At 38.6% G+C, this 27,485-nt stretch overlaps 1 protein-coding gene across 3 annotated transcripts in view; it reads left to right on the forward strand.

Moving 5' to 3' along the window:
• LOC108898540 (potassium voltage-gated channel subfamily C member 1) overlaps positions 1-26,208 on the forward strand; it is a 74,246-nt gene extending 48,038 nt beyond the window's left edge. The window contains exon 5 of one of the 3 annotated variants that reach the window (XM_018698443.2): positions 23,757-26,208. In XM_018698443.2, coding sequence (XP_018553959.1) covers positions 23,757-23,770 — 14 coding nt within the window. In that variant the 3' untranslated portion in view covers positions 23,771-26,208. Of the gene's footprint in view, positions 1-16,845; positions 17,319-23,756 lie in introns of those variants that run through there. The other 2 variants (XM_018698444.2, XM_018698442.2) reach the window with 2 other exon arrangements.
• The last annotated feature ends 1,277 nt before the right edge of the window (positions 26,209-27,485 follow it).

Raw genomic sequence — 27,485 nt, forward strand, 5'->3', positions numbered from 1 at the left:
CCTCTTTCCTTCCTCCCTGCCTCTCTCTCGCTGACATTACAGATCGTGCTGTACTTCGATGGAATTCATTACAGATCTTAATATCACTGCTGTCACTATAATTCAACACCATCAGATCTGTGGTTGCAGAGAGCGGGAAGAACGGAAGACTTGAGCATTTTGGATTCATTCTGAAAGGGCAACAGCGCATTGAAACACTCCTTTTCCCTGCTATGTAACTTTTTTTCTCTTCTTGTTTTGGCTCTTTTCCTAGTGTTCCTTTGTGTGAGTGAGCAATAGGGCAGGGGCGCAAGCTACTTCTGCTCCAAAAAAACTGAGATAAGACTGAAAAATGACAGCAATGTTATAAAAATCCCTATCAGTGCAAAACTCTTTAACATCCACTTTTGCTTCGCCCCTGCCAGAGGGATTCCTGTTGTTGCTTGGTCATGGTTTTATTTTATGAAATGCAGTGCTTTGACCTTTTGATGATTCTGGCTCAAGGGCACAAGTCACATGAGGTCAAACAATTGAGAAGACCTTTCACATGCTTTCTTTGTTTCTCTCCTTGTCAGCTTGTCTGATTATCTGTCCTTTGAGGCTGAGGCCTTTGCTTTCATCTTTGCTTGCTCTTATCTTTATGCTTGATCTATCTATCTATCTATCTATCTATCTATCTATTTACTTATTTATTTATGTTAGTGTTGGAAATGTGCCCATGTTTTAGATTTTTTTTTTAGCTCATTGAAAAAGCATTTTTTGGTTTAGTAGCCTATATTATTTTTGATATTTTAAGTTTATCAGTCCTAATCATTCTGTCTTACTCTCCACTCCTTTGATCATCTCCCCACCATCTCTCTCTCTCTCTCCCCCTCTCTCTTGCTCTGTTTCTCCTTGTTCTCCTCACTTTCTCCTTACCCTTGTTGCTACGGAAACAGTGGACAGGGGAATTCTGGGACTTTGTGCAGCAAAGCATTTTGGGTCAAAGCTTGGTGTTTGATTGCATTATTGATTCATATTGATATGCACCATCCAGTGAAGCCAGGGGAAACAAATGGTGAGATAAATTATAACCTTTTGTGAGGTAAATGATGCCAATGTACAAAGTGCAGGAACATAATTCAAACCAAAGAAGAAAAGAAAGTGCCAAACAAAATGTTATGGGTATAAGGAGTAAGCTGGTATTATTCAAGGCATGCCTCAGCATATGAACTGTAGGTAATATAGGAGAACCTGCATAGTGCCTACATAATAAGTAAACCAGTAATATTGACTGATATTCATATTCAGCTATTTCATCATTCTTTTTTTTCATTCAGTCCCTTTTTGCCCTTTCAATCAGGCAAAATTAATCTAAGTAAACCACTGTAAGAAAAGTAGTAATTTGGGCATGTGGCCAATTTGATAAGTGGTTTGTGCTCCACCAGCCTGAGCCTAGCCTAATCCTAACTATGATGAAATACATTTGTCGACTATGTATTTTCCATGACAAACACAAAACTAAAATGAAATTAAAAGTAACCTCTGAACATGAGACCTACGCAGGAACTGTTATACATTTTCCATCAATTAGTAAAAAATAAATCAATGTGAAAAACAAACAAATTAACTACTGTTTTAATGTATTTTTTTTAGAATTATTGTTTAATTGTTCAAGAATGTATGCATCTACAGAATACAACACTAGCTTGTGATTAGTAGAACAGTATCCTCCAAAGCCCATCTCTTGTTCAAATTGTTATTCAGCAGTTTGATCTGTTGGATTAAGGATAATAACAATTATCTTGCATGTAGTAACTTTCTGTCTCTCTCGGTGATGTTATAAGGCGTTACCACTCTTTGGAAGATGCAGATTAATGGACCGAATTTATCTATAGTCCATTTAGAATTACACCAAACAAAGCAACAAAGCAGCAGACACATGCTACAAAAACATGAGGCAGCACGCTGACAGTTGTAAAAAAATAAGTTACTGTAACATTATTGAGTGCTGTGGATGTGAATGTAAAGTTAATGTTACTTTCAGATGGATAGATATTTGCTAAAGAAATATAACTGTGTTAAAGGTGTAATGCAGGATTTGTCGGTTACTGTTTGTAAACACAGCTTTCAAAGTTTGCCCCTCCTCCACGGCTAGATGAGCCGAGAGAGAGGGTGAGTAATGCTGGCCGAGCGAGCCTAGGAGTGAATGAAGAGAGGAAGCGGCATAAGTGAGAACAAAGTGGTAAATCAGAGAAATAAGATGTTATTTTTCTGATTGTTTCACAGCAGTTACACTCTTAAGTACAAATAAACATGCCCACATCTCCACTCCCTCAAACAGACCTGCAGGTCTTTATACATCCATGACAGTGATGGAGAGCAAGAAGAGAGACAGACACAGCAATGTAATCTGGTCACTACATTTTTATAGTCCCTCACACCCTGTGTACTGTTATTTGCTGGAAACACACATCACATCAGAATGAAATAAGAAAATACAGGCAGAGAGCAGGGTCTCTGCAGATAAATACACTGCAGCACACTTCTAATGGGTCGTAAGTGATGATTGAGTGGGATTATTATTTGTATGAGTCTAGACATTGTCTTTTAGGAAAATCCTTTATAGTATATCTTTAAGGTTATCTGTTTCTCCTTTTAGGCTAAACACAGACAGTGAACAGTAGTTCATTGAAAAAGTGATTAAATGTATCTTCAGAATCACTGGCTTCTCTGCACAAATGACTAAAATTTGACTAAAACTAGGATAACATATGTCCATTTTTGTCATGAGATTAATGCTTGATTTATTTGTCTGTGCTGAATTGACACTGTAGCTACGTTGTATTATGCAGTATCGAAATCGGCCTTTAGCCACAACCTCTCCCCAACCTTGGAAAGCAACAATTTTGAAAACATTGCCATTGTATATGAAAAAAAATGTTTGCAGATTCACCCAATATCAGTATATTTTTGTCTGGCAGTAGGTTTGGACTTTGAGCATGATCATTCAGAACGGGTACGAAACCTTTTGTCTTAGATGTGGTCAGACTGAGGCCTTTAATCACATTACTGTCCTGCTGCTCCAAGAAGGAATTCCTGCGACTCTTCAAACTGTTAAGCTTTCTGACTGTCTCAAACAGGATAAATGATCAGGGAGAGTGCCTCTGAAAAGAGGAGAACGCTGCAAAAAAAAGAAAAAAAAAATCTGCAGAAAGGTAGCTGGAGAGTGAATGTTGGTGCAGTGCTGCTACTGCCTCCAAAGGCCAAGACTGCACATTACACTCTCCTCTTAACTGCATGAGTTTCAAAAGCAGAAGACACACTCTGCATTATGATACTGTGCACGTCTATCTCCCCTTTCATTTGGAAATCTAATCAGTGAGTGGGCGGAGGCTGAATAAGGGAATGAAATGTTGCATTAACTCTCTTGCTTTGTATTTCATGCTGTCTCTGACTGCTGTCCTGTCTCCCCTTGTTTTTTTCCTCCCATAATTCCCTCTCTCCCTGTCTATTTCTCTCTGTCCTCCTCCTCCTTGTTCTCAGTAGGAATAGTATTGATTCATTTCATTGACAGACAGATACCACTGGCCTGAACTGACTCTTGAGTCTTACTTAGAGGCTTATTAATGTAAGCAGATATGCTGTGCTGTAACAGAGTCTAAGAGCTCTCCTTCTCTCTCTCTTTCATTCCCTTGTCCTTGATTTTTCCCACCAAGATGCAGTTTCATCTGAAATATATTTTTTCCTCACCAGATTCCACTGTTTATCTCTCTCTCATTCACACACGGTCTGTTTTTCATTTTCTTTTTCTCCACCCATGATCAATAGCCTTCAAGCTTGTGTTTAATCATTATTGGTGGTCAGAATCCCCTGAGGCCTATTGGATTGCACTAACATTATTTTATTTCCTAAGTGCCAGTACAACAGTTGAGACACAATGGTGTCTGGGGGAGTATCATGTTGACTAAGGGAAGTGTAAACTTATCGGTTATGTGGATTATGATTATGGAGCCGAAACTTTACCTTTGTCAAGTGTATAGGTAAACACAAGCAAACACAGAAATAGCACAAGCTGTAAAGTTAAACTGATGACTATGCTCTGGCGGTCAAAAGCAATCATCCATCCATTATCTGTACCGCTTATCCTTAAGGGTTGTGGGGGGACTGGTTCTCACCACTGCACCACATGCCGCCCCAAAAGCACCCAGTCAACAGTAATGTTAGAAAATGATATTATACTCTCGTTATACAGTGACAGGAAAAACTAAGTGTCTCATTTGGAATGATCTGCATTTATGTATACATTTGTTTTGGAATATGGTGAGATCTAAGTTACAATAGTGAACAAATACAACCTATTTTAACTGATAACACACAAATCATTGTATTGTTCTTGGCTGTATTGAAGGCTAACAATGTCAATAAAAGCTAATTGGCATGAGGAGTTAGCAAACCTGGATTCCAATCAATGAAAACAGATAGGAGGTGTGGGCTAGAGCTTTTTTAATTTAAATTCTTTTTAATCGTATAAACTCATGTAGTTAGTTAATGATATGCTGAATCTTGGAAGAAACACATTACTACTGTAGGTAGACATGCTAACATTCACAGTTTATATCAGAGCATTCCTGTCCTTACACTTTTCCTCTTGTGTTTTTGATTTTGGGGTTAGAGTAAACTTTTAATAAGGTAAAAAAAATGCCACTCTCCAAACTCTTTAAATGCTAAGAATCTCTCTTATTACAGTCCTATGCACAATGCTTCAACATGTCAAGAAATCCAAAGCCTGAGAGACTGTTGTGCCTAGTTATGGTTGCTAAGATGTTTCTTTCTTCATGTGCTTGTCTAATGTGTATTTACTTGTGCTTTCTTAAGTTGTGTGCGTTGAGCTCTCTCAGCCACCATAAACCTCTGCACTCATTAACTGTTTCAGTCTAAGCTAGATGCAACTTGAGTACATGAAATTTAATGAGGAAAAAATGTCTTTATAGAATTTTATACTCAGCCGTCTTTAATTTCACTTCCCCTGGCATTGCACTAATGTCATGACTTTTCCTTGTTCTTTATTCAGTGAAATACAAATCCATTTCCACAAACAAACAGAATTTTGTTTGTTTGACCAGTAAACAGGACCTTTGTTATTAGATCATTTATATAACCGTCATCCTTACAAATGTTCTGCATGTCCATCTTCCTCTGTAGAACCATAGTGTTTTTTATGGTTTGTGTATTCATCTTTGTTTTTATACTGTTATCTTTAATGTGTGTCTCTGTGCTCATATATATGACATAGCACTGAAACTTTCTAGAGACTCTCTGTTTTCTTTCCCATGTTCTACTCCTCTGTGTCTGTGTCTTTCCTCTTTTTTCTGACCTCTACTTATCTCACTTGTGAATGAGCTATGCCATATGTCACATACATACACGTTAAATGGATGTTTGTATGTACTTTTTAATCTGTTTTGCATTTTTATATGTATGTATTTGATGCAAATATTATTTCTTGACAATCTCCAATCCACATGTGGTTTCAAATGACAAAATAATATAGGTGAGTGTGTGTGAGTACAATTAGTGTACTCATACTAATTGTGTATCCAAAATAGCTAAAATAATGAGCCTTTGCTGTAAATGGAAACACATGTTGATTTGATATGTTCTTTGCATGCAGATTGTGGTTGGGATGATATTTGCACTGGTTGTGCCCGTCTATGTACTCCTGTCCCCCAATCCTTTTCTTTCCCTTCCTTCTTCCCACCCTCCCCTTTCCTAATTCCTGGCCTCCCTCCACTCCTTGTTCCACCACAACTCTTTCATCACCTCCTTCCTTTCTCATATTTCTCTATTCTCCCTTTCCCTGCAAGAAGTATTTTAATCCATTACAGTGTTCACAGATGATCATAGTTAAAACTCTGAACAATCAATCATTATACTACAGTTGAGAGCTGGCTTAATTAATAAGCAATAATTCAGTTATAATAACTGACACAAAGAGACTGAAAGGCAGAGTAAGGCATCCTGGAGAAAGAGCTAGCACAGTAGCTGCAGACAGCAATACTTACAGCTCTCCCCTTTGTCTAATTAACATTACACCAGGAACAAATAAGACAAAACACTACTGACCTGCTGTCTCTGTCACAGCCTTTCTGTTTAAGTCACTTCAATGTCTTAAGTTTATTGGACTCGTTTTCTCAAGTTCAGGGAAGTTAGTTTTACATTTTCAAAACTTAGAAAATTACTTTGAACGACCTATTCAACCTTCAGCTAACTCACATTTCTCACATCATCATTAACAGGATATGTTATATCCAGATATCCAGAGAGCTTCTGTATTGCCCAACCCCCCTCTGTTTATATGGAATAGCTAAGTCCTGGCCCCACAGATACTAATGGTAATAGACATGCTAGTGAGGAGAGCATCATGTCTCAGCCTCCTAAAGAAAAATTTGGCCTCCCAGTTTTTCACAGAGAAAGAAAGTTGGGTGTAGTCCATGAGAGTTAGAAATTAATCTAATTAACTTTTGCTCCCCCAACATCACTTACTTTATATCTTCAGTGTTTGCATTTTGCTCCGCTTTTAGCCGACATTTAATCAATGCAGGAAAACTTTTATCAAGCTATTCATACTAAATCAGTTGTCCCTGCCTCTGCCTGGTGCCAGGCCCGACAGATGCGTCAATCTCAGCAGCTCTGTCTCCTCATTCCCATACTCAGCCCTACTTTCAAATGAAGAAAGAGGCAAGCAGCATTATGTTAAATTACATATGTGGGTATGTGAGAATTTTTTTTTTTTTTCAATTAATTATTATTAAAAAATTTAATTCAAGAATTCAAACAATTAGATGCTGGACAGTTTGAAGCATTGAGTGACTCAGTCTGTATAAAAGTGACCAATGTTGAAATAATACTTTCTTGATCTTTCCTCTAGCAGCACCATCAGGCCCTTATCCTTTAACAAACTAATGTTCAATATATAACACACAGTAAAGAGATCTCTAATTACTCATGCAAATATGCTGTAAATGCTGACAAGTTCTTTACATTTGATAATATTGGTCTGGAATGTAAAAACATCACATATGAATGGTATCTGTGTCAGTACTATTTTTATATATTGTATTACTTCATTTTCACTTACTGAGAAGTTTTGGAAGTTTGACACAAGATCACACTATTGTATGAAGTACATTGTGTATTGCAAACAGATTTAGCTGATATAGCAGTTATTTTTGAGTATTGTATAGTTATATACTTCCTTCCTCTGCAGAGTCATAGAAAAGGGAAAATAACAGCACTCAGTTAGCTCTTTACATCCAATTCTCTCTTCCCCGATTTTCCCCTTCCTCCTTTTCCCATCATCCCTTGATCCTCCCTTCTTTCCCTTTCCTTCCCCTCCTCCCTCATGTTTCTCCATCCCATTCTAATACTGGTGTATCCATCCCATCCTCAGGCTACCCTCCTCAGTCTCTACCCCTTCGTTGTGTTACTAAAGTCTGACTGAGTGGAGGTATGTACAAGTCACCATCACAGCCCACGCTAACAGATATGCTGCTACACTGTGAGCACTTGCTTAGCTTCATGCTTTGGCTTTCAAGACAATCAATAAGAAATCAAAGTTTGACTTTTTAAAACATCAAACTGTTCTGGGCCCAGATATAACCTGTTGAGATATAAGCAGCTGATTTCAACCAGAACAGGCAGAGCAGAAGAAGAACGACTGAAATTATTATTATTATTATTATTTTACTCATCCATGGACATGGCATCCATGAGCTCTCAAGCTAGCTCAGCTAAATAGCTACAGCTTGCAGGCATAGTTTGAACTTGGAGTGTGTGTATGTATCACTTAGCTAAGTGGTATTATGGCTTTATTGTACCGAACAAAAACCAGCTGCACCATTCCTGCATGGACGCTTACCAGTGGCTAGCCAGCCAGCTCAGAGGACGCAACATGTTAATAAGAAAACTACTGGCTAAAAAATGACTGGCAGGTGTATTCCTCCTCTTTTGGAGGAAGTTCAATGCCACATCAAGCTAACACATCCCAAAGTGGTCTCTGGATATACATAGTAAATATACAATATATTACCCTCCCATCCAGTTCCTGTTGAGAGCAAACAAACTGATTGTGTTTATGTAACCAAGTATTATCTTGGTAGAATTTACCTTAAATGTATATCTATAACCATACCATATATCTACTAAGCAGTGTTGAAAAATGCTGTTTGAAATGAGTACGCAGTAATACACCTTTGATGCATGTGTACTTTCATATTCATGCTAATTTATACATACTCCTTTATAATTCAGTGTCTAAGTTCAGTGTCCTATTTTAACTCTCTCTGACAGCTATAGCTGCTTACTTTACTTTAGCTATACCTACTACACTTACTTTGCAGATAAAGATCTTATGTTCAAGACCTACGACAGGTTTATAACATATGATTGCTTTAGATTAAACTATCCAAACGTTGAACCTCTACCTAACTACCTTTACCAAAGTAAAGGATCTGGATTGGGTGACACAGGCTAACACATTTCTCACTGATGCAGTGCTGCCTAGCACACTACATTACTAAAGCCATTTGGTCAATGAAGATGTTTCATCAGTTGTAGAACAAAATAATATAGTATGAAATGGCTTCAAAGGCCATGCGCATGGCACCATGTGCATTAGCAGATCATAGTTGAAGCTGCCTCATGCTGCATCTGCTGCAGAGCAAACTGCAGAGAGGCACTCATTATGGATGCTAAGCACCTTTCAACTCGACTTTGTATACAGTGAGAGCCGCACCAGAGGCAGTCACTGCATTTGCATCTTTAAAGAACTGAGACATGTAAGTGCTGATCAATAATGTGTTTTCCTTTGTTTTTCTATTAGTAGTAAATGTTACAGAGGCAGATCATAATTAGAATCATATTCACAAGATCTTTGATGATAGCATTGCTGGGCAGGGATTACAGGTCACTATAAATTGCTGCTGTTTGTTAGATGCTGTATTTCATTGATCTCAATCAATCTACCACTACTGCTGTTTGTGTGTGTGTGTGTGTCCCAATCAGCTAAGAGCCACAGTGTTGCTGATTTATTCCTGTGGTTACAGGACTTAACGTTGCAAACACAGCTATTTAAACAGAGCAGAATGTGTGCAGTTACACAGTAAACACACACAAATACACACACGTGCTCAGACAAAGCATATATGAAGCTGTAATTTACACAAAGATATTGGTCATTAATTTCAAAGTGACATTCTAGAATCATAGCACACACACATGCACACACACTGTTCACTACTTACACACAGTGCACATGCTCGAAAACCAGTTTTAGTATTTGCCATTCTCACATATAAGATGCCTCACTTAAGATTTCAGCATTTGTCCATATTAACCCACGTGCTGCATACACACACACACACACATGCACTCACACAAATATAGTGTATTCAATAGCCAGGTCCTTAGAACATTGTGACCCAGATCTGTCACTGTGGTATCCATTACCCATAAAGCCTCCTGAGGTTTAAGCAGTATCGCACAGAGAGATTTTTATTGGCCAATTCAGCTAAATCTAGCACCACAGACCTCATGCTGTTGTAGTGTACAGTGTACTACAGTGCATGTTGTCAAAATGGGGACACAAATATTGAATCCCCATTCTGAGCAAATACTGTAAAACCAAAGTAAAGTGGCTAGTCTGACATTAAAGTTTTAGGAAGGATGGGAGAGAGTTTTTAATGCAAACCTGTAAACATGTTTCATTTATAATTTGATACCTATTTACAGTGACTGTTTTCTACTGGAATCTATTCTAAGTGACATAAATTCAAGTTGTCCACTGCCACAGTTTTCCATGAACTGATGCTTGATAACTATCATCTTCCAGGCCTACAGGTGGTGAGATTTGACACTTAAAAGGGGAAGTAAAACTTTACGACTTCAACTGTCCACCTAATCTCTCAAGAGCATATCCCTCCTGAGAGGTGTTCATGTATTGGTGTTATAACCACTGATTTGTGCTTATTTCTTATTGTAGCCATTGTGATGAAGCCACAATCAAAACATGCCAGCTCCAAAATCTCTCCAAAAATGTGTCAGGTTCTTGTCAGAATGACAAAATCCCTAAAGTTGAAATTTGTGTCAATATTCAACAATAAAAATCCATCATGATAGAGGCAGACTGTATCCTCAGTTGACCATAATGTAGTTCCAAGGATACTTTTGTACCTGGTCACTGAAGTAGACACTGAAGCAGGTTAACTAAAAAAAAAATTCTTTTAAGTCTTTGACTTAAAGATACTGTACGGAAGAATTTGAAGCACAAAGTGAGGGCTAGTAAAGAGACTGACAGGGTGACAACTTTTTGAATGCTAGCACTTGCCTGCTTACAGAGTGTGGGTGCGTGAGCGTGAGCGCAAGCAACAAGTCATGGGCTGCACTTCAGCAGCCACAGGTTATAACAAGGGTTTTCAGATTTCTCCATACAGGACCTTTAAATAAACACTTTTATAGGTGCAACTGATGTATGCAGATCAGTCTCAAATGATTAACCACAACTTTGGGAATTTTGATTGATGAAATAAATGATCAAAAATTTTAAAATAAATAATAAATAGAAAATCTAGAGAAGTTATCTACAAATGTAATTATTTTTATATTATAATGTAAGGCAGGCAGTTGGATAACTTTGTTGGTAGAGGGTGGCTATAGTTATTACAGCAACAACAGTCACAGCCATGTATTTAAATATAAAATATAAAAGGTGTTATTACACACCACAGGTACAAGGTACAGATGGTAAATCCTTGATGCAAGACCTATCTGATCTGAATCAGAATAAGAAAAAAAATTATTGATATTAATGACACAGACTTCACAAAACTTTACAACATTATTATACAACCATTTAGCATCTGTAAACACCATCTTGTAACTAACTTTGCCCAGATATCAGCCTTACTTGATGATTGTGCTTGCAAGTGACCAGATGTGTGACTGTCCCTCTTTTCCACTGAATAGCACTGAGCAAATCCAGCAGATGGCGGAGGTGTGCAGTCCGGTTTTTCCCAGCTCACCAGCTAAATTGGGTCTTGTGTCTCCAGTCAGGTCCAATATATGTAAAGTGATGAGGGGATCCAGAGAGTCACCAACATGAAATAAAAGGGATTTTTTTAAAAAAAAAATCTTTGAATCTGTGTGGTTTGCAGGAAAAAAAAACTTTTTACAGCACCTAATTAGCAGATGAAAAATTGCTAAAATTAGGTAGTCTTAAAATGAAACCAGGCTAGTGGTAAACATGGTCCTGTGTTCTTAGTCCTTTTTTCTGCAGAATAGGGGTATCTCTCTTACCACTCTGCAATGGCCCTACAGAGAGAAAAAGAATTTAGCATGACCACTTGTTTTTAAATTACGTCACGTGTTAGTGGGTTACAGTACTGATGACTGTAAACGTTGAGTCAGTGGATGGAGTTCAGGCAGGAAGTTGATAAGTGGGGAATGTCACTTTCTATTCAAATTCGAAGCAGTCAATTAAGATATTATTCTCTTTGGATGGAAATTGGAGGAAATTTGGATGCCATTGTAAAGTAATGAGAAATTCAAAAGTATCTCAATGTAGAGTATCTTTAGGAAATCCAGCAACAAGTTCTTGACTGGTTAACTGGCTTCCCAAATTCATTTATAATGGCATTATAAAGGTTGCATTTTTAACAGTTCAAATCCCTGACAGTAATAAAATCAGTGGAAGTAACCAAAGAAATGGAATGGAATGAGCTCCCAAACACTGTCAGAGCAGAGGCATCACTCTATCTTTAAGAATCTCTTGAAGACTAATCTCTTTGAAGAGCCCCTCTTCTCCTGACACCTCAACACTCTAACATAAATAACACTCTCAGTGTACTTCTTTTCATGATCTCATTGCACTTTGTCTTATCTTACAGACTCAGTACTTATTTCAAGGCCTCTTACTACACAGAAGCTTCAGTGTTGTCCTTAACTTGTAAATAGGTTTGGAAAAAACTGTCTACCAAATGAGTAAATGACATTGTCCAAATCCTGGTGGCAGCTTAGAAAGCCTGCATTACAAACTGTGGGATTGGGGTTTAGGGTTAGAGACTAAAAGTCAGAATATCTCTGCCTCTGCTGCTTCAGATTTGATCATTTATTTTTCATCGGTCCCCCAAGTATAAAGGTCTTATAGAATGTCTTCAGATCAAAGTGTTTTAAGTGCATTATCAATTCCATTATCTATACTGCTTATCCTCTGAGGATCACGAGGGCTGTTGCCAATCCCAGCTGACATTGGGTGAGAGGCAGGGTTCACTCTGGACAGGGCTGACATTCACAACAACCATTCACACACACATTTACACCTATGGGCAATTTAGAGTCACCAATTAACCTGCCTCTTTGGACTATGGGAGGAAGCTGGAGTACCCAGAGAGAACCCTTTCAGGCACAGAGAGACCATGCAAGAACATGCACTTTGCTTCCTAAAAAGAAAAAAAAAACAGTGGTTTATGAAATATCATCAGTGTGTATTTCATAATGGTATACTTTCAAATCTCTGTCATATTTCCCTCAAATATCCATCAGGTTGTAATAAAAATTCTGGTTGAACATATTTCAAAGTATTCCATAAATTACATAAGAGTTTTGTGCTCAGATGTCAGCCAGGTGTTAATGATTTCTATAAAGTTAAACCACATTCTTCAAGAATAAAATCCATCCAACACGTTAAAAGCTCACCTATCTTGGCCACTTCTTGCTACTTCAACCTATTAAAGTCAAAGCAAATTCCCAGTCTTCATCTGTACTTTGTGTTTGAGCTAATTTGCCAATATTAGCATGCTAACACACTAAGCAAATGGGTTGAGCATAGACATTATACCTGCTAAACTTCTGCATGTTAGAATTATCATTGTGAATATATTAGCATGCTAATGTTAGCGTTTGGTTTGAAGTACAGCTGTAGCCAAACACAGCCTCACAGAGCAGCTAGTGTGGCTGTATATTCATAACTTTTTAAATTTATTCCCCTTAAATGAGGAGAAACCCAGACATTGGAGAGGGGTTTGTCTTCAGTCAGTCAGCCTGTCTGTCTGTCTGTCTGTCTGTCTAACTGACTGTTTCCCTGTTAACAGCAGCCTGTTGTTGCTATTGGTAGACTGGCTAAAACACCTGGGCTCTGAGAACCAACTGTCTTTAGTGAAGTGAAGCTTTTTTAAGATTGGAGTGGTAATGTGCAAGATTGTGTCTATTTGTAACTGTGCTCAGTTCCAGATGATTTACCCACCTGCGTTGCTCTGAGTTTCCCAAAAATCATTTGATCATCAGGTCTGTCTATGTTTCTTTCTGAACAAAATGTAGCACCACTGATGTGCTTTTGGGAATCCCAGAGCAGGTAGTACAGTGGATGTACAAGTACAGTAATCTTACAGGATGTCTTCAGATCAAGGGCTTTGTGTACATCCACTGGACTAGTGCAACCAACCCCCCCACCCCACCCCCACCCACACGGTTCATGTTGGTGCTTCAGAGCACCACCTCTAGGTGTCTATGGGATATTGGAATGGAACTATGGGAAACTGATAGCTGATTTTCGTAACCCATATTCCTGTTTTGTCCTGTCCCTGTCTGTCTGTATCTGTCTGTCCATCTGTTTGTCCCTCCGTCCATCTATCTGTCTGTCTGTCTTTTTCCAACTTCCTCCTTTGGTCTGAAATATTTTACTTGGTTTGGGCTGGTTTTGTTTTGAATTATTTACCTTTTTTCAACTTTGTTTCATTTACAAATGCTTGTAACTGTAACAAATGGTTTATATTTGCTATTTCTGATGTGCAATGCTGTCATAATAAAACATACACTAATACATCATGGCATTATTTTCTGTCATGAACATTTGCATTTCCATCCCATAACACCCATTCCTTAAATCACAACTTTTTACCATATCATGAAAACTTACTTATGCTCATAACTGCTGGGAATGACTCTTCATAACCCTGCTCTGACCTTTGCCCTTTGACCTGTGCATGTCATTTTCATCTAGCCACGGGTTATGAGAAGTCACGCAGTCTCAATAACATCTCCGGGATGACAGGCGCCCCACTGCGCCTCACCCCCATCACCAACTCCACCTTTGAGCCATTTGAACCACCTGGCCTCAGGCGATGCCACTCCCCCATTCCCTCCATCTTGTAGCATAGCCTACAGAGAAACACAAACAACAAAATGTCAACAACAGCAGCAACAATAATATGAATATATAGTTTTTAGTTTCTTTTAGTTTTTTGTTTTTTTTGTTTTTGTTTTTACTCACCGTTGCATTATAAATTAGCATTCTTCTAGCCATTCGAGGGTCCTATTTTAAAACCACAGATAGCAAAACCGTAATGATTAAGCTGAGATAGATGCTTAAGCAACAGTATTTTAAAATACACAAACACACACTAACACACCTGCCTTACTAACAGGGATAGAGTCTAGGTTAGTTTAGACTGATAAGATAGTTGAGTTAGTTTACCTCTAGCTTTCCCTGTGCTACTTCTTGCCTGTATCTTGACTGCACTTGCACTTCAATGCTTTAAGACTGATACTTAAGAGTAGCTATGAATAAGAGACTTTTTCTAATATTAAGCCTCAGAATGCACACATTCACACACACGTAGATGCTAACGTATTACTGCAGCATGCATGTTTTTACTCATGAGAATCTCCAGAATAAGAAAATACACTATGGCTACAAGTAGATTGAAACAAAACAAAAAAAAACAAAAAAAAAAACAGTAACATTTTATACACTTAAAAGTCAAAAGCATATCTCTGAAAAGGACGCACTCCAAGCTGTAGCACCTCTGCACCTTTGAAAAAAGCCATGTAGGCTATAGATATAGTTCAGAAATACAACCCCTTTTGTGCAAACATCAACACACACACATGCATATTTTGTTCTCAGAGTATTCCTTTAGCATTGGAAAAGAGGGGAGAGGGACTTCCATGAGATTCATTAGATCACTTCCATAACCAGCTTATGAAAATAGTAGCGTCCCTTCCTCCTCCCTCCTCCTCTTTCTCCTACTTCTTCCTCAGGCTTCCCAGCAGGGGAACAGGTGTGAAGATGCGTGGATATCTCTGTCAGGGTGGGATGCAGGTTATGCGACATGTGTTCCCAACCTGGGGCCCCCTCAGGAATCATAAGATAAACCTGAAGCAGGTGTGAGATGATTAAAACCATATGAAATTAGGTTAAATCCATCGCTGTTTTTTTTTTTTCCTTTGCTTTTTGCTCATGAGTATACTGGATAATTTTATCTCTTCAGACCACAGATATAGCAGTTTGAAAAGGAAAAATCCCTCTTTGGGGGAGGTGATATATACTGTGACTTCTCAGTTTTGGGTCTTTAGTTACATCAGCTGCAGATATACCCAGCCCATTATGTGAATCAGGCTAATAAAAGCATAAGTACATATTTATATGGACTTCCTTTTCATTGTAAAGCAAATCTTATTGAATTTTCTGAAAATCTGCAAAAGAAAAATGCAAACTTGTTATTTTTTGAGACAGGGCCATGAACGGGATTTTAGAAATATATTATTTTAAGTTGAAAAGGTTGGGAATCACAGTCAAGGGGGATCAACACTGCAGAGCTGGTGCACATAACACAAAAGTAGCTATGGTAACATGAAAAAAAAAAAAACTTTACATACATACTGTACTTTGACTCTTAGTAGGATCTGATCTGGTTTGATCTACCCACATCATCAATCCTCCCCTCCTGTCCATACACTCTAACCTGGGCTCTCAGCAAAGGGCTGAGCTGCAAAGCCCGAAAAAAGGGTGATTACTTCTCACTTCTTTGTTGCGCTTTCATTCAGTTATTAGGAACCGCACAAAGAAAGCTTATTTGTTTTCTGAGAGTAAGATGGGAAGCACTCTCACATCTCTGTGTTAAATACATTGCTGACATCAGGATGTGGTTAGGCTAGCTTAGCATAAAGCCGGGAGGCAGGGAGAAACAGCTACTCTGACTCTGTCCAAAATAAATAAGTGAAGCTGACTAATTAACATGGGATATGTTGTTTTTCAAACTGGTGCATAAACAGAAATGTAAAGACAGTTTGTGGTTGGTTGTAGGTGGTGTTATGGGCTGGAAGTATTTCTTGACAAACAACAGCTGGGTGTGGCAACTGTCCCTGTCTCCTGGAATCTTGTTGTCACATTTAGGTTGTCAGGTTTACTATCATCATAACACACTCACTGATCTTATCACCCAGCAAACTGCTCACTGTGCTGAGCGGGTGGATAACTATTGTTCATCAGAGACATGGCTCTAACACATAACTCACTTTAAAACCACAAAGTGTATTTTTAAACATTTTTATTTGTGTATAGATTAAGCAAAAAGTTACAATGTGTTAATTAGTGAGTCCAGCTGTTTCTCCCTGCTTTCCCGTCTGTAATGTAAGCTAGGCTAACCATGTCCTGATTCCAGCTCTGAGCTTGACACACAGACATGATATTGGTATTCATCTTCTCACACCATTCCTGGAAAGACAGGGAATTAAGGCATTCTCTTAATGTGGAAAGGTTTCAGACTTTGCAGCTCAGCCTGAGTGTGAGAAGCGTGGTTTTCCTTAGGTCTGAGTTCATCCCACCACCTCAGCCACCACCACTACCACCGCCGCCAACAGCGTTACTACTTGCACTGACACCAGTGTGACCAAGCAGCCAGTGGCAATATTTTTAGTTTTCTCCCTTTTTGGCTTCTCTTTCTTTCCCTGTTTTTGCCCCCCCCCCCCCCCCCCCCTTCCAAACCCTCTGCCCCCACCCCCCTCCTTCCTCTTCTGTCCGTCCATCTCTTCTTTGTTTTCAATGGTCAGTAGGAGGCACCGTGAACGGCTACTGGAGTGACAGCCCATGGTAAAAGAGGAGCAGATGACAAGCACCACATGGGAAGAAGAGAGAGAACATGACATCAGAGACAGCATACAAACATAGAAATATGCAATGTAGATAAATGAGATAGTGGTGGTTGGATCTGTGTGTTTAGATATGTCGTATTTGCGGCACACATGACGAATGTGCATATGGCTGTGTATGTGTGTGTGTGTGTGTGTATGTGTGTGTGCCCAGACCTCCACCTACCTCTGTACTAAGATGCACAAATGTCAACTAGGAAAAATGCATCTTTTATTTTTGCTTCTACAAGAAAGAAAAGAAGAAATAATTATTTCAGTTTAGTCTTGATATTTATAATTAACAGTTTATCATCTTTCTGTCAGAGTATATTATATATATTATAATATATATTGATCTAATTTTTGACTTAAATGTTGTTACTTTTTTGTTTCACACTGGGTTTTTCTGATGTTGCAGAAATGTACTTGACTTCAGAACTACAATGTCACACTTTGTCATTGTTGTAGATAGTAATTATGTTCCGTTGGTTAAGTTTCATGTCTGTTTAATTCCCTTGTCCTCAACTCTCGCTCTCACCTTCTTTCTCTCCCTGCAAAAAGTAACAGAGAGCTTTCAGCAAAAAAAAAACAAAAACAAAAAAACTTTCCTTTTGATTTGGATTAGAATTTGCTTGGACAAAATCCTGCCAAAATCTTGGCCAGGATCTTAGATGAGATCATTGCCTAAAGATAGGACTTTAAAAAATGATGAAAAAAAAGTGAGGTATGTATTTCCTTTTTCAGAGGAATGTTTCTGTGCTCTGAGGTATCTCCTTCCTGTTACTTTTTTTACATTCAAACTGGGGAATGTTGGAAAGTGAGGGCACCAACTGAGGAGATAAGTTAAAATTTAAAGATCAAGTTTGGCATTTTGGGAAATACAGTTATTCTGTTTCTTGCCAACAGTGAGATGAAAAACATCTATATCAATTTTATGTCTGTTTGGAGCTCTGGCTTGCTCCAAACAGACTAGCCTAGCTTGTGATTAGCCTAGCTTAGATGTAAGATGTGAAGCAGGGAGAAATGGCTAGTCCAAATGCAAAATTACTATGTCGACATCTCTAAGACTCCCAAATTAACACATTATATCTCATTTCTTTGACACATACATGAACAGAGATGTAAAAGTGATCAACCTCACAGTGAGTCTTCAGGAAGTCACAGCTCCTGGCCTTTGGTCACCTATTTGTCATTTTTACAAATTTACTTTTGTACACAGATTAAACAAAAGAGATACAGTGTGTTAATTAGTGAGCTTCAGTGTTGTTGGAATGCAGATTTTTTGGACATCCTGGGCCCAGGTTAGCCATTCCACCCTGCTCTCAGTCTTAATGCTAAGCTAAGGTCATTTGTTGCCTCCTGGCTCTTCAGATTTTTATTGATTCCTAATTTCACTCTCAGCAAGAGAGTGAATAAGAGGTTGTTTTTTTGTTTTTGTTTTTTTTTTTTTTCCCAAAGTGTCAAGCTATTCTGTTAATTGTGTGTGACCATGATTTGGGGCCATGCAGGGTTTTCTGTTCCCTGTTTAGCCCTCATTCTCAAACTGAACATCCTTTTCCATTTGGCTTCAGAAGTGTGAAGTGCAAATGAATGATTTTGAGTTTTTAATCTACTGGAAGTTCAAGATTAATTTCCCAGTTGGAAAATCATTTTAACCCCCAGTCCTACTAGACATGCACACCAGGCACACATACGCACGCATACACACACGCTCACACACTTACATAGATGTAAACATGCGTTCCAGTCTCTACTGAACCTGTCTATTGTTTCTCACCATTTCATCCTTTCCTTATTCAGCTCTCCCAACGTCAACTTGTTTTTAGTATGTCTGTCACTTTCCTTCAGGCCATTGCTGATTGGTCGCTTTGTCATGATGATGTACATATGTTAAGTTTGCGTTGTAGATGAATCTGCATGGGTTTCCAGCGCAAGCAATAAGGATACTGATATGACTAATAATGTGAGGAGGTTTATAAGATTTTAGTCTCAAGTTTAATGAATGTGTATATAACATTTAGATTACTAAGAGTGTGTATGGATGTATGTGTTTAGAAGCATACATATGCACTAACAAAGCATGCAGGACAAAAAATCTTCACCTCTTTGGATGCAAGAAGAGGTGGGATGGGCTGACATTATGCATGCCAAAATGCTATGATGCTATTGGTCAAAACAGACCAAGTTAGGTACTGTAACAGGGCTGGGTGGGGATGGGAAAGTTTATTTTTGCAGGATGGGGAAGGGTTACATTTCTGATAGGTCTTGTATAGCTGCTTTCTTATCGATCTTGAGAGACTTATGATAAGAGAAACATATTAACAATCGTAGCTTCTGATTTTTTTTCTTTTCTTTTTTTGCTTCTCTTTTCACAGCGAACTGTTCTGAAAGCCCTGCGCTTCTCAGATATATGCAAAAAGAAGCAGTAACTGTGAACTAATGCTAAGAAATGAAAAAAACAAAAACTAAACAAACAAATCCAGCTTCTTCCATCATTGTCTCAACTCCTCTTCTGCTAGAGAGAGGAGAGACCCTTCGCCTCCTAAGAGATCCTCTTCCATCCTTTTCGTTCATCTGCTTCTTCATTACCTGTCCACGTTATTTTTCCTTTCCATCTGTCCTGTCGTGTACTCTATACACTTTGTGCACCACAATAATTTCAGAAGGATGCCTCTGCAATGTGAGAATCTAACCTTCTACAAAGGATGAGAATTAAGGCCAATTTAACCTGCTTGGGGGCTCTGCAGAACCACTCAACTCTAAAAGACATTAACTTTAAGAAACTCCCTAGTCCAACAGCATTAAGTCTACAAACAACCCATAATGCAACACTCCACATAGGTAACAGCATTACACCATTATTTTCTCCATACAGAAACATATCTGATGTTGTGAATGTAAATGTTTAGTTCTTGAATATACTATGACCACCTGCTTTTCTAACATAATGTATGTTAGAATGCTGTAGCACATCAGACTATTCAAATCAGTTGGCCATGATGACTTCTTTCCAAAATGGTGGAGAATGTATGCTGGTCTACTGCATGCTATGTACAATATGTTGTAATGTGAAGATGGTCAGGATTTAAATCTCTCACCTTTGCTTCATAAATGGTCAAAATGGATTTAACACGCAAATATCTGTGAAGAAGTTAACTCCCAGTGAGGAACCACACTGCAGAGGTGCCCTTCAAAAGTCAAAGTCTAAGGATTTTTAATGATTACTGGTTCTTACATGATGCCCCTTGTTGCCAGCATTTCTCTCCTTTCCATCCATTCACAACTCAGGTATCTCTTTCTCAATCTCTCCTTTGTGCCCCTGTGTTCATGTCCAACCATGTTTCTTCAATGATGTACTGTATGTATGGAAAATGGAGACACTAGAAAAAAAGTTGCCTCTTCTGTGCTCTGTTTTGTGGCTCTTGCCCCCTCATTCAGAAATGCTATTTTGCTTTCCTTGTCCACATGTGCTTCCTGTCTTCCCCTTGTGCCATCCCCTCACCTTTCTGCCCTTTCCCAACAACTTTAACCCTCTTTCTGTGAGACTTTGTCCCCCACCATTCATTCTCCCACCTGAAATTTCTCACAGCAAAACCAAAAAGAAACTGAGTGAAATTGGAGCACCTTCACACCTAATTGAAAAAAAAAAAAAAAAAAAAAGATTGTCCCACTGGATTTCTCCGGGGAGGAGGACAGGAATGGACATAAAAAAGACTGGAATGATATGTTGTAGATGGGGAAGAGGGGAAAATGTGCTGTAAAATGATGTGTTCTGAGTGGATTGTCAGCCAAGCAGCATCAGAGGGAGGAGATGGAGGAGGAAAAGTTTGGGCAAGTCAGAAAAGTGTGGTGATGATGAGGAGGAGGAAGAAAGAAAGAAGCAAAAATCGCTTCTCCATGTAAGAATGTGTACCTCACTGTTGTTCCTGTGCACCGTTTGCTTCTTGTGTTGTCGTTTCTCACCTGTGTGTGGTTATGTGTTAGTGTGACATTTTATGTTCTGTGTTTTTCGTGTTGTGTGCTGCACTCTATTTCCTCACCTTTTTCTTTCATGTAGCCTTTGTGTGTACCACACCTGGGTCAAACAGCCTTCACAAACACTGTCTATGGCTTGTTTTATCCCACACAGGTACAGGAGAATTATAGTTTGTCATTTGAGCAAACACAAACCGCATCAGATTTAACTGAATTAGAGAAGACCTGACCTGATACAGCAAACCCTGCCTACCTGACAGCTAAAGTGGGATGAAACAAAAAGCTACAATTTGTTGATATTTGGCCAAGGTCTGACAAACCATCTGAGATATTCCACTCTCAGCTCTTGGTCTGAATTTCAGCTCAGTCCTGGTTGGCTGCAGTCCTCTGGTTTGAACTTTGACCTCTGACATCTTTTTGATATCATTGTCTTTGACCTTGATGTCTTTTGGTCTCATCAGCTTCTTAATTACTATCCAGTTACCATTTGTTATATCAGAGGACTAAGCAGCCCCCCGAGGACCTCTGCAGTCTGTGTGTGTGAGTTACAGGCACAGAAAGAAATGTTAGTGTGTGTTACATTCAAGCTCTGTGTTCTTGGTGTATTTGCATGTCGGCTGGCCTGGGCTGGGCGAGCTTTGTAGTCTTGATGTCTTTTTTGTTTGTTTGTTTTTGCTTTAGTGGTGTGGTTGGTCTACCATTTCCTGGCCTTTGAGCACCATTCACTCAAAATACTGGTGTACAGTATTTTGTTGCCGCAGTTTCCATTAATACAAACAACTCTGTCATACTGAGCACCACTGGAAACTACAGATTAGATTATCAACACTTAGTCTGCCATTGTAGAAGTCTTTCAATCTCTACATTGTTGCTTCAACCTGAGAGGATTTTGTTTGGAAAGTTGTGCAGTTGCATTAAAGAAAGAAGGCTTTCTATAATGGCTAATACTATATATCTCATTTATAGCATCACAGGAATCCCACAGCCTCTTTGCCAACAGCATCATTGGGATTAAATGTGCTGATGTCATAGCTATACACAAAATAGCTGTCAGCATTCTCTGTATTAATATAGACAGTGGTAAAACTTACAGCAATATGTTTGTATTTAGTGTCATGAATTAGACATAGTAATAGTTGCTACAGTCAAGGGCATCAGTTTGGTTTCATCAGACAGCACAATGGGGTTAGAGATTCTTTAAAATAAATACATGATTTTTTAAAAAGCATATGCAGTTAATATTTTTCTTGATTTATATAAATTAATATTATCTAACAATTATGACTGGTTATCAATCACTGCCTATAATTTACTTTAAAAACCCTACTTTTTGATAAATATTGCTCATATATTATATTAAAAGTGACAAAAATTCAAACTACCATTCAATAAGATGTGTTTTATTTTTTATCTTTACTACAAAGAGGAATGCTTTTTAATGCATTGTCTTCAGAAAAAAACAGCTAAATTTTTTTTTTTTTTTTTTTTTTGTTTTTTACATGAAAATACAAAAGAGTTAATGAACTTTAGTGTAGTGAGTAGTGTCTTCAGTCTTCTCCATATGACCAACAGCAACCTCCACCAAAACGTTGGGGCAGCTTGCACAAAATGTCCTCACTGCTGGAAGCACGAGGGCAGCTGCTAAAGCCAACTCAGGTGCATTGTAATGTTCTCATCAACTCAGACCTTCTTCCAACTGGATTTTGGCAGTTGGATTTAGTCAGTTACTCAAACTGACACTAAAAGTGAGAGTGACAAAAATAAGATTATGAAAAATGTGGGGGACATAAAAAGATAGTAAATGAACTTTAGATAAGATTGTTTTGTTAAACTTCTCAAAAGTTATTACCCTCTTTTGCATTAAAGGCCAAATTATAAGATGTATACCAACAAATAAATGATCTTAACCCATTTTGATGCCTTTGGGAAACAGGCCCATAACTACTGTGGTTTCACACCACACCTCAGAAAGACACCAAATCATTTTGAGCAGAGGAAATGGAAATTAAAGCCAAAATGTCATTTTTCTGTGATGGTGGGTAAAATAATTATCAGTTTTGGTTATTGTATCTATATATATGAAATGTCCTGATGAGTGGCTCTCTGTTGACATGTAGGTAAAATTGGTTCTTCATCAACTGTTAGTTGCAAAATGTGAATCTTTGATAGAACCATGTCATTGGCTAGTACCCATCTGAGAAGACCGGGTTGCATCAGTTATTCATAAAGTCTTTCCTAAGATCTAAGCTAACTACTAGCTAGTTTCAAGTGAGTGAAATCATGTTGCATCATTGACACTTGTGTTAATGATGTATCAGCTTGTAAAGATTTTAGTGATGTGTGAGTCTGTTGTTAGGAAAGCATCTGTAGTACCATTCACTCAAACACAATGTAAACAGGAAGTCACAACCTATATATAAATAAAAAGTAGATTGAAAAATGCAACCTGTTTTAATTAAGTCATGCATGAAACTTCAAGAACTAAGATAAGTGCTGCTGGCTCCAGCACTCTGGACCTGTACTGATGCCATTCTTATAAAGCAAAGAAAATATTACTTTACCCACCAGCATCATTCCACTGACTGACAGTATGTATAAAATGGACTTTGACCTTGAACTGCACCAGACCTGGATACTAGATCTCACTGGTATGCAGTTAAATCAGGTGGTTACCAAAAGGCTGCATCTGAAACATCTAAAGCCTTTATCACCTGTTTCATAGTGTTAGGACTTAAATTATGATGTTAACTTATGATGTAAACTTCTCGACCATGCTTCATCAGGGCATGGTCAATTTAAAGTGAATACATTCATTCATTCAAATTCTCACTAAATTCTCTTTTCTTTTTCCCTTTCAGTGCTGAGTTTCTAAACCCTCCCCTCCTCACAACAAGAGGAAAACAGTAAACTTTATAGCACTGCTCCTCCATCTCCCCCAATGGAATTCACTGTAGAAAATGGGAGGGAGACAGAGAGAAAGAGAAACAAAAGAAGATGAGAGGGAGAAACCACCACCATCACTGACCCTCTGACCTTAACATTTTCATCATCTATGTGACACACTGATATGCAACCCAGTGACGAAAATGCTTGTGACCACATGTAACATTTTAAGATGGGAGTGACAAAACATTTCCACCTCTTTTGAACTGATTTTCATAGAGACCCACAGCATGGATGCTCCCAGCTCAGCAGCAAGAGGGCCATAACCTATGACAGACATGGATTTGAAAACCATGCAACAAGGATACCCTCGATTTCCACAGCTGTCTGTGCTTTGGTTGTGTTATTCCTTTAATGATCACTTTTTATTTCAAGAAGCTGCACGCGTAACTATTGCTTTCCAGTGAATGTTGCATTATTTTGGCATTCAAGCACTATGCAAGGTGGTCCAGGGTGGTCCATCATGATGTCGAAAGACTCCAGCAGAGTCTGATCCAGTTTTGCCGCTGGGCTGCAGAGTCTGGGTTGTCCTGTTAATCTCTGCTGAACTACAGGACCTCTACCAGCAGGTGGAAATCTATTCATACATATCAGAAAACATCAGCCATATCATATGTATATTTGACATGATTCTCTCTATTTGATATCATCTGGACCTTCCAAGACAGTTGACATCTTGGGACTTCAAGTTCAGCTGATCATTTTAAACACTGAGATCTCCATAGACATCAAAGAGCCAGTTTTGATCCACTTTGAGATGGAATTTAACCCAAAGACAGACATGTGGATGGACGTACCAACTGGGGTGAACAGAAACCCTCAAAGACACAAAACTGGCCATAACATCTGCTAAAAAAAAAAGGAGGTGTCACTGAAAAGGAAGATGTGATTGACCCTCTTTCTCTCTTTCTCACTCTCTCTTTCCCTCCCGAGTATCTTGACCACCACCCCCTTGCCTGCCCTGCCCCATCTCAGCATTGCTGCTGCAGCTCCTCTTTAGCAAATTTGCATGGCATGAATGAAACTAATTAAATCCCGAAGAAAGACAGAAAAAGACACAATGGATGGATTAAAAAAGGGGGGAGAGAGAAGGGAGGGAGTCCATGAGAAAGGGGGAGAGAGACAGTAGATTTCTTTTTTTTTCTCTCCTAGCAATGTCAATGCAAAGTCATTATGATCACCATCATCCAAGCTACTTTTTAATCCTAAAACTGGCTGCTAATATGTGCAAAACAGCATCTCCTGCAGCAAAAAGCTCTCTCAGAAGGCATGATGGATAAGGAGGAGCACGCTCCTCTATGAGAAAGAGGGAGGGGGGAAGGAGATTCTGCAGACCATACACTCTATACCTCTGGGGATGGGGCAAGAAGATACAGGCTTTTTAAGGAAAACAGGTATTCAGCAGCAGCGGGAGAACATCTTTGAGAAACTATTTTAGGGGGGAAATGGCAATGATTAGAAATGCATTTTTATGACATTGTTTACCAGCATGAATATTGTGCATGACTTCTGCAAGCCATTCTGATCTCCCCCATGAATAACAGGGCTAGAAATTGAGAATTTAAAGTGAAAATATAACAAAATGATGTTATTTGCAAAAAAAAAAAAGTTTTTAAAAAAGTAGGATTATGTTTAAAAAAGATTTTCACAATTTTTGTTTTAATGATAAAACGCATATAATTAAGAAAAAAAGGGTTGCAACATCTGCCCTATTTTGTTTTCTTTAAGAAATCTTAGGGGACTCCCACCCCAGCTCTCTAAAATCCGAGAAGACTCCTCCCAACTTCTACAAGTATTTATTATGCTACTGCAAGTTTGTCTACTACTACAACTTCAACTTCTCACCTGACTGCTACTCTGCTTCTTCTTCTTCCTCCTCTTCCTCTTCTCTTTCCTCTTCTTCTTGTAGCCTTTTACCAGAATCGTTATACATAACTCTCTCCAATGGCAGCTGTGTGTATCTGCGTCACTATCTGGACCCAGGACTATCAAACTGTCTGAACTGAACTGTTCTGTCTGCTCTGAGATGTCACTGATTCCATGTATTTGAATTGAAAATGTCTTGGTCTTGTCCCTGGTCTTGACCTTGATGTCCAAGGCATCACCACACCTTCAAGGTTAAACATGTAATCTGAAGTCTGGGTCAAGAATACAACAGGAAAAGGAACAGGTGGAGTTTTTTTTATCCACACAGTGATCCAGACAAGTCAGTTTCCTTCCTCAGGTGAAAAGATACAAGATGGCTGCCTCATCACCCAGGGCTGTTATACCACTACCTGAGATTTACACTCAGTTAGCAGTTTATTCGTTTTACCACTAAAACTAATGTAGTCTATTGCAACAGTCCTGCAAGAAACCCTTCCTTCATGATATCAGCATAATAGATATAATGTACAGTTTGTATTGAAATTGTTTTAGAGAGGTATTGATTCAACTGAGTATATATGTATGCTGCTGTTGAGCTGTATTTCATTATAGGGGAAAGTATTTCTGTTATTTAGCCTAACCTCACTGATACAGAGAAACTAAACATTACAACTTTCATGAGGGGAGGATTTATTGTAGGACTGTTGTATTAGATTGCATTAGTGTTAGCTAGGTGGAGCCAAAAAAACAAACAAAAAAAGAAAAAGAAAAACAAAAACTGCCAACTGAGTGTATGGCTGATAAGAATGAATGATCTTATCCCGAGCAGCAATTTGCTTTTTGTCATTCCTTTCAGTGTTATAAGTCAGGTATAGGGACTGACATTTAAAGTATGAAAAACAAAACAAAACAAACAAGGCCATAGCCAGGTTTTCAGATTTACCAAATTCACCCAGCTCAACTTCACCTACCAAAGAAAATTAATGGTTGGCCACCAGATATTCTGGGAGATTTTCCAAGCATTCAGATCCTACATTTTCACTTTTCAGTTACATTAAATTTAATTTATTTATTTTTTTTTTTTTCTCTTGGCCAAAAAATAAACAGGCAGTGAAGGATGTCATCTGCAAATGTTTGATCCAGTAGCTTTTTCATGGTGTAGATTTGCCAAAGAATCACACAGTTCCATGGTGAATGACAGCCATGTATGATTACTTCTTCATCTTGAATAATCTCTTGTAACTTATGTGATGATGGGACTGATGATTTATTTACTCTGTTTGAGTTAGCTGTAATGTAGCCACAGCAAACCACATCTTATCAGGGTCGCAACCCGGTTACATTTGAAAACACATAACTTGTACATACACTGATAAAATTGGCACAACTTTCTCCTTCCAGTAATAATGATATATATTTAGGGAAAAAGATCCATAAAACTGCTGCTAAAAAATATGATCACCATAACTAAAGGGCTAGTATAGTAATCAGCATCCTGTTGTTGGAGTGCAACAGGGGTCTGTCATGTTCAAATATGATCTGGTCAGTATCATTTCCCTCAGTGAGACAGCAGAAGAGGCACAAATGTTTAGTGTGCAGTGTTGGTCAGACCAGCATTAATGATGAACAGCAGCTCTTGTGTGGTGGTGGTTGTTCCCCCAGGGTGAGAAGCAGCCATCTTGGCTCCATGTTTAGGGTTGGCCAAGTACCCCTACTGTTAGGAACAGCAGAAGTCAGGAAGTGCTGCTGAGCTGTGGGCAAACTATTTTTGCACAATC

Source organism: Lates calcarifer, linkage group LG11 (genome assembly GCF_001640805.2).
Source record: "Lates calcarifer isolate ASB-BC8 linkage group LG11, TLL_Latcal_v3, whole genome shotgun sequence".
NCBI lineage: Eukaryota > Metazoa > Chordata > Actinopteri > Centropomidae > Lates > Lates calcarifer.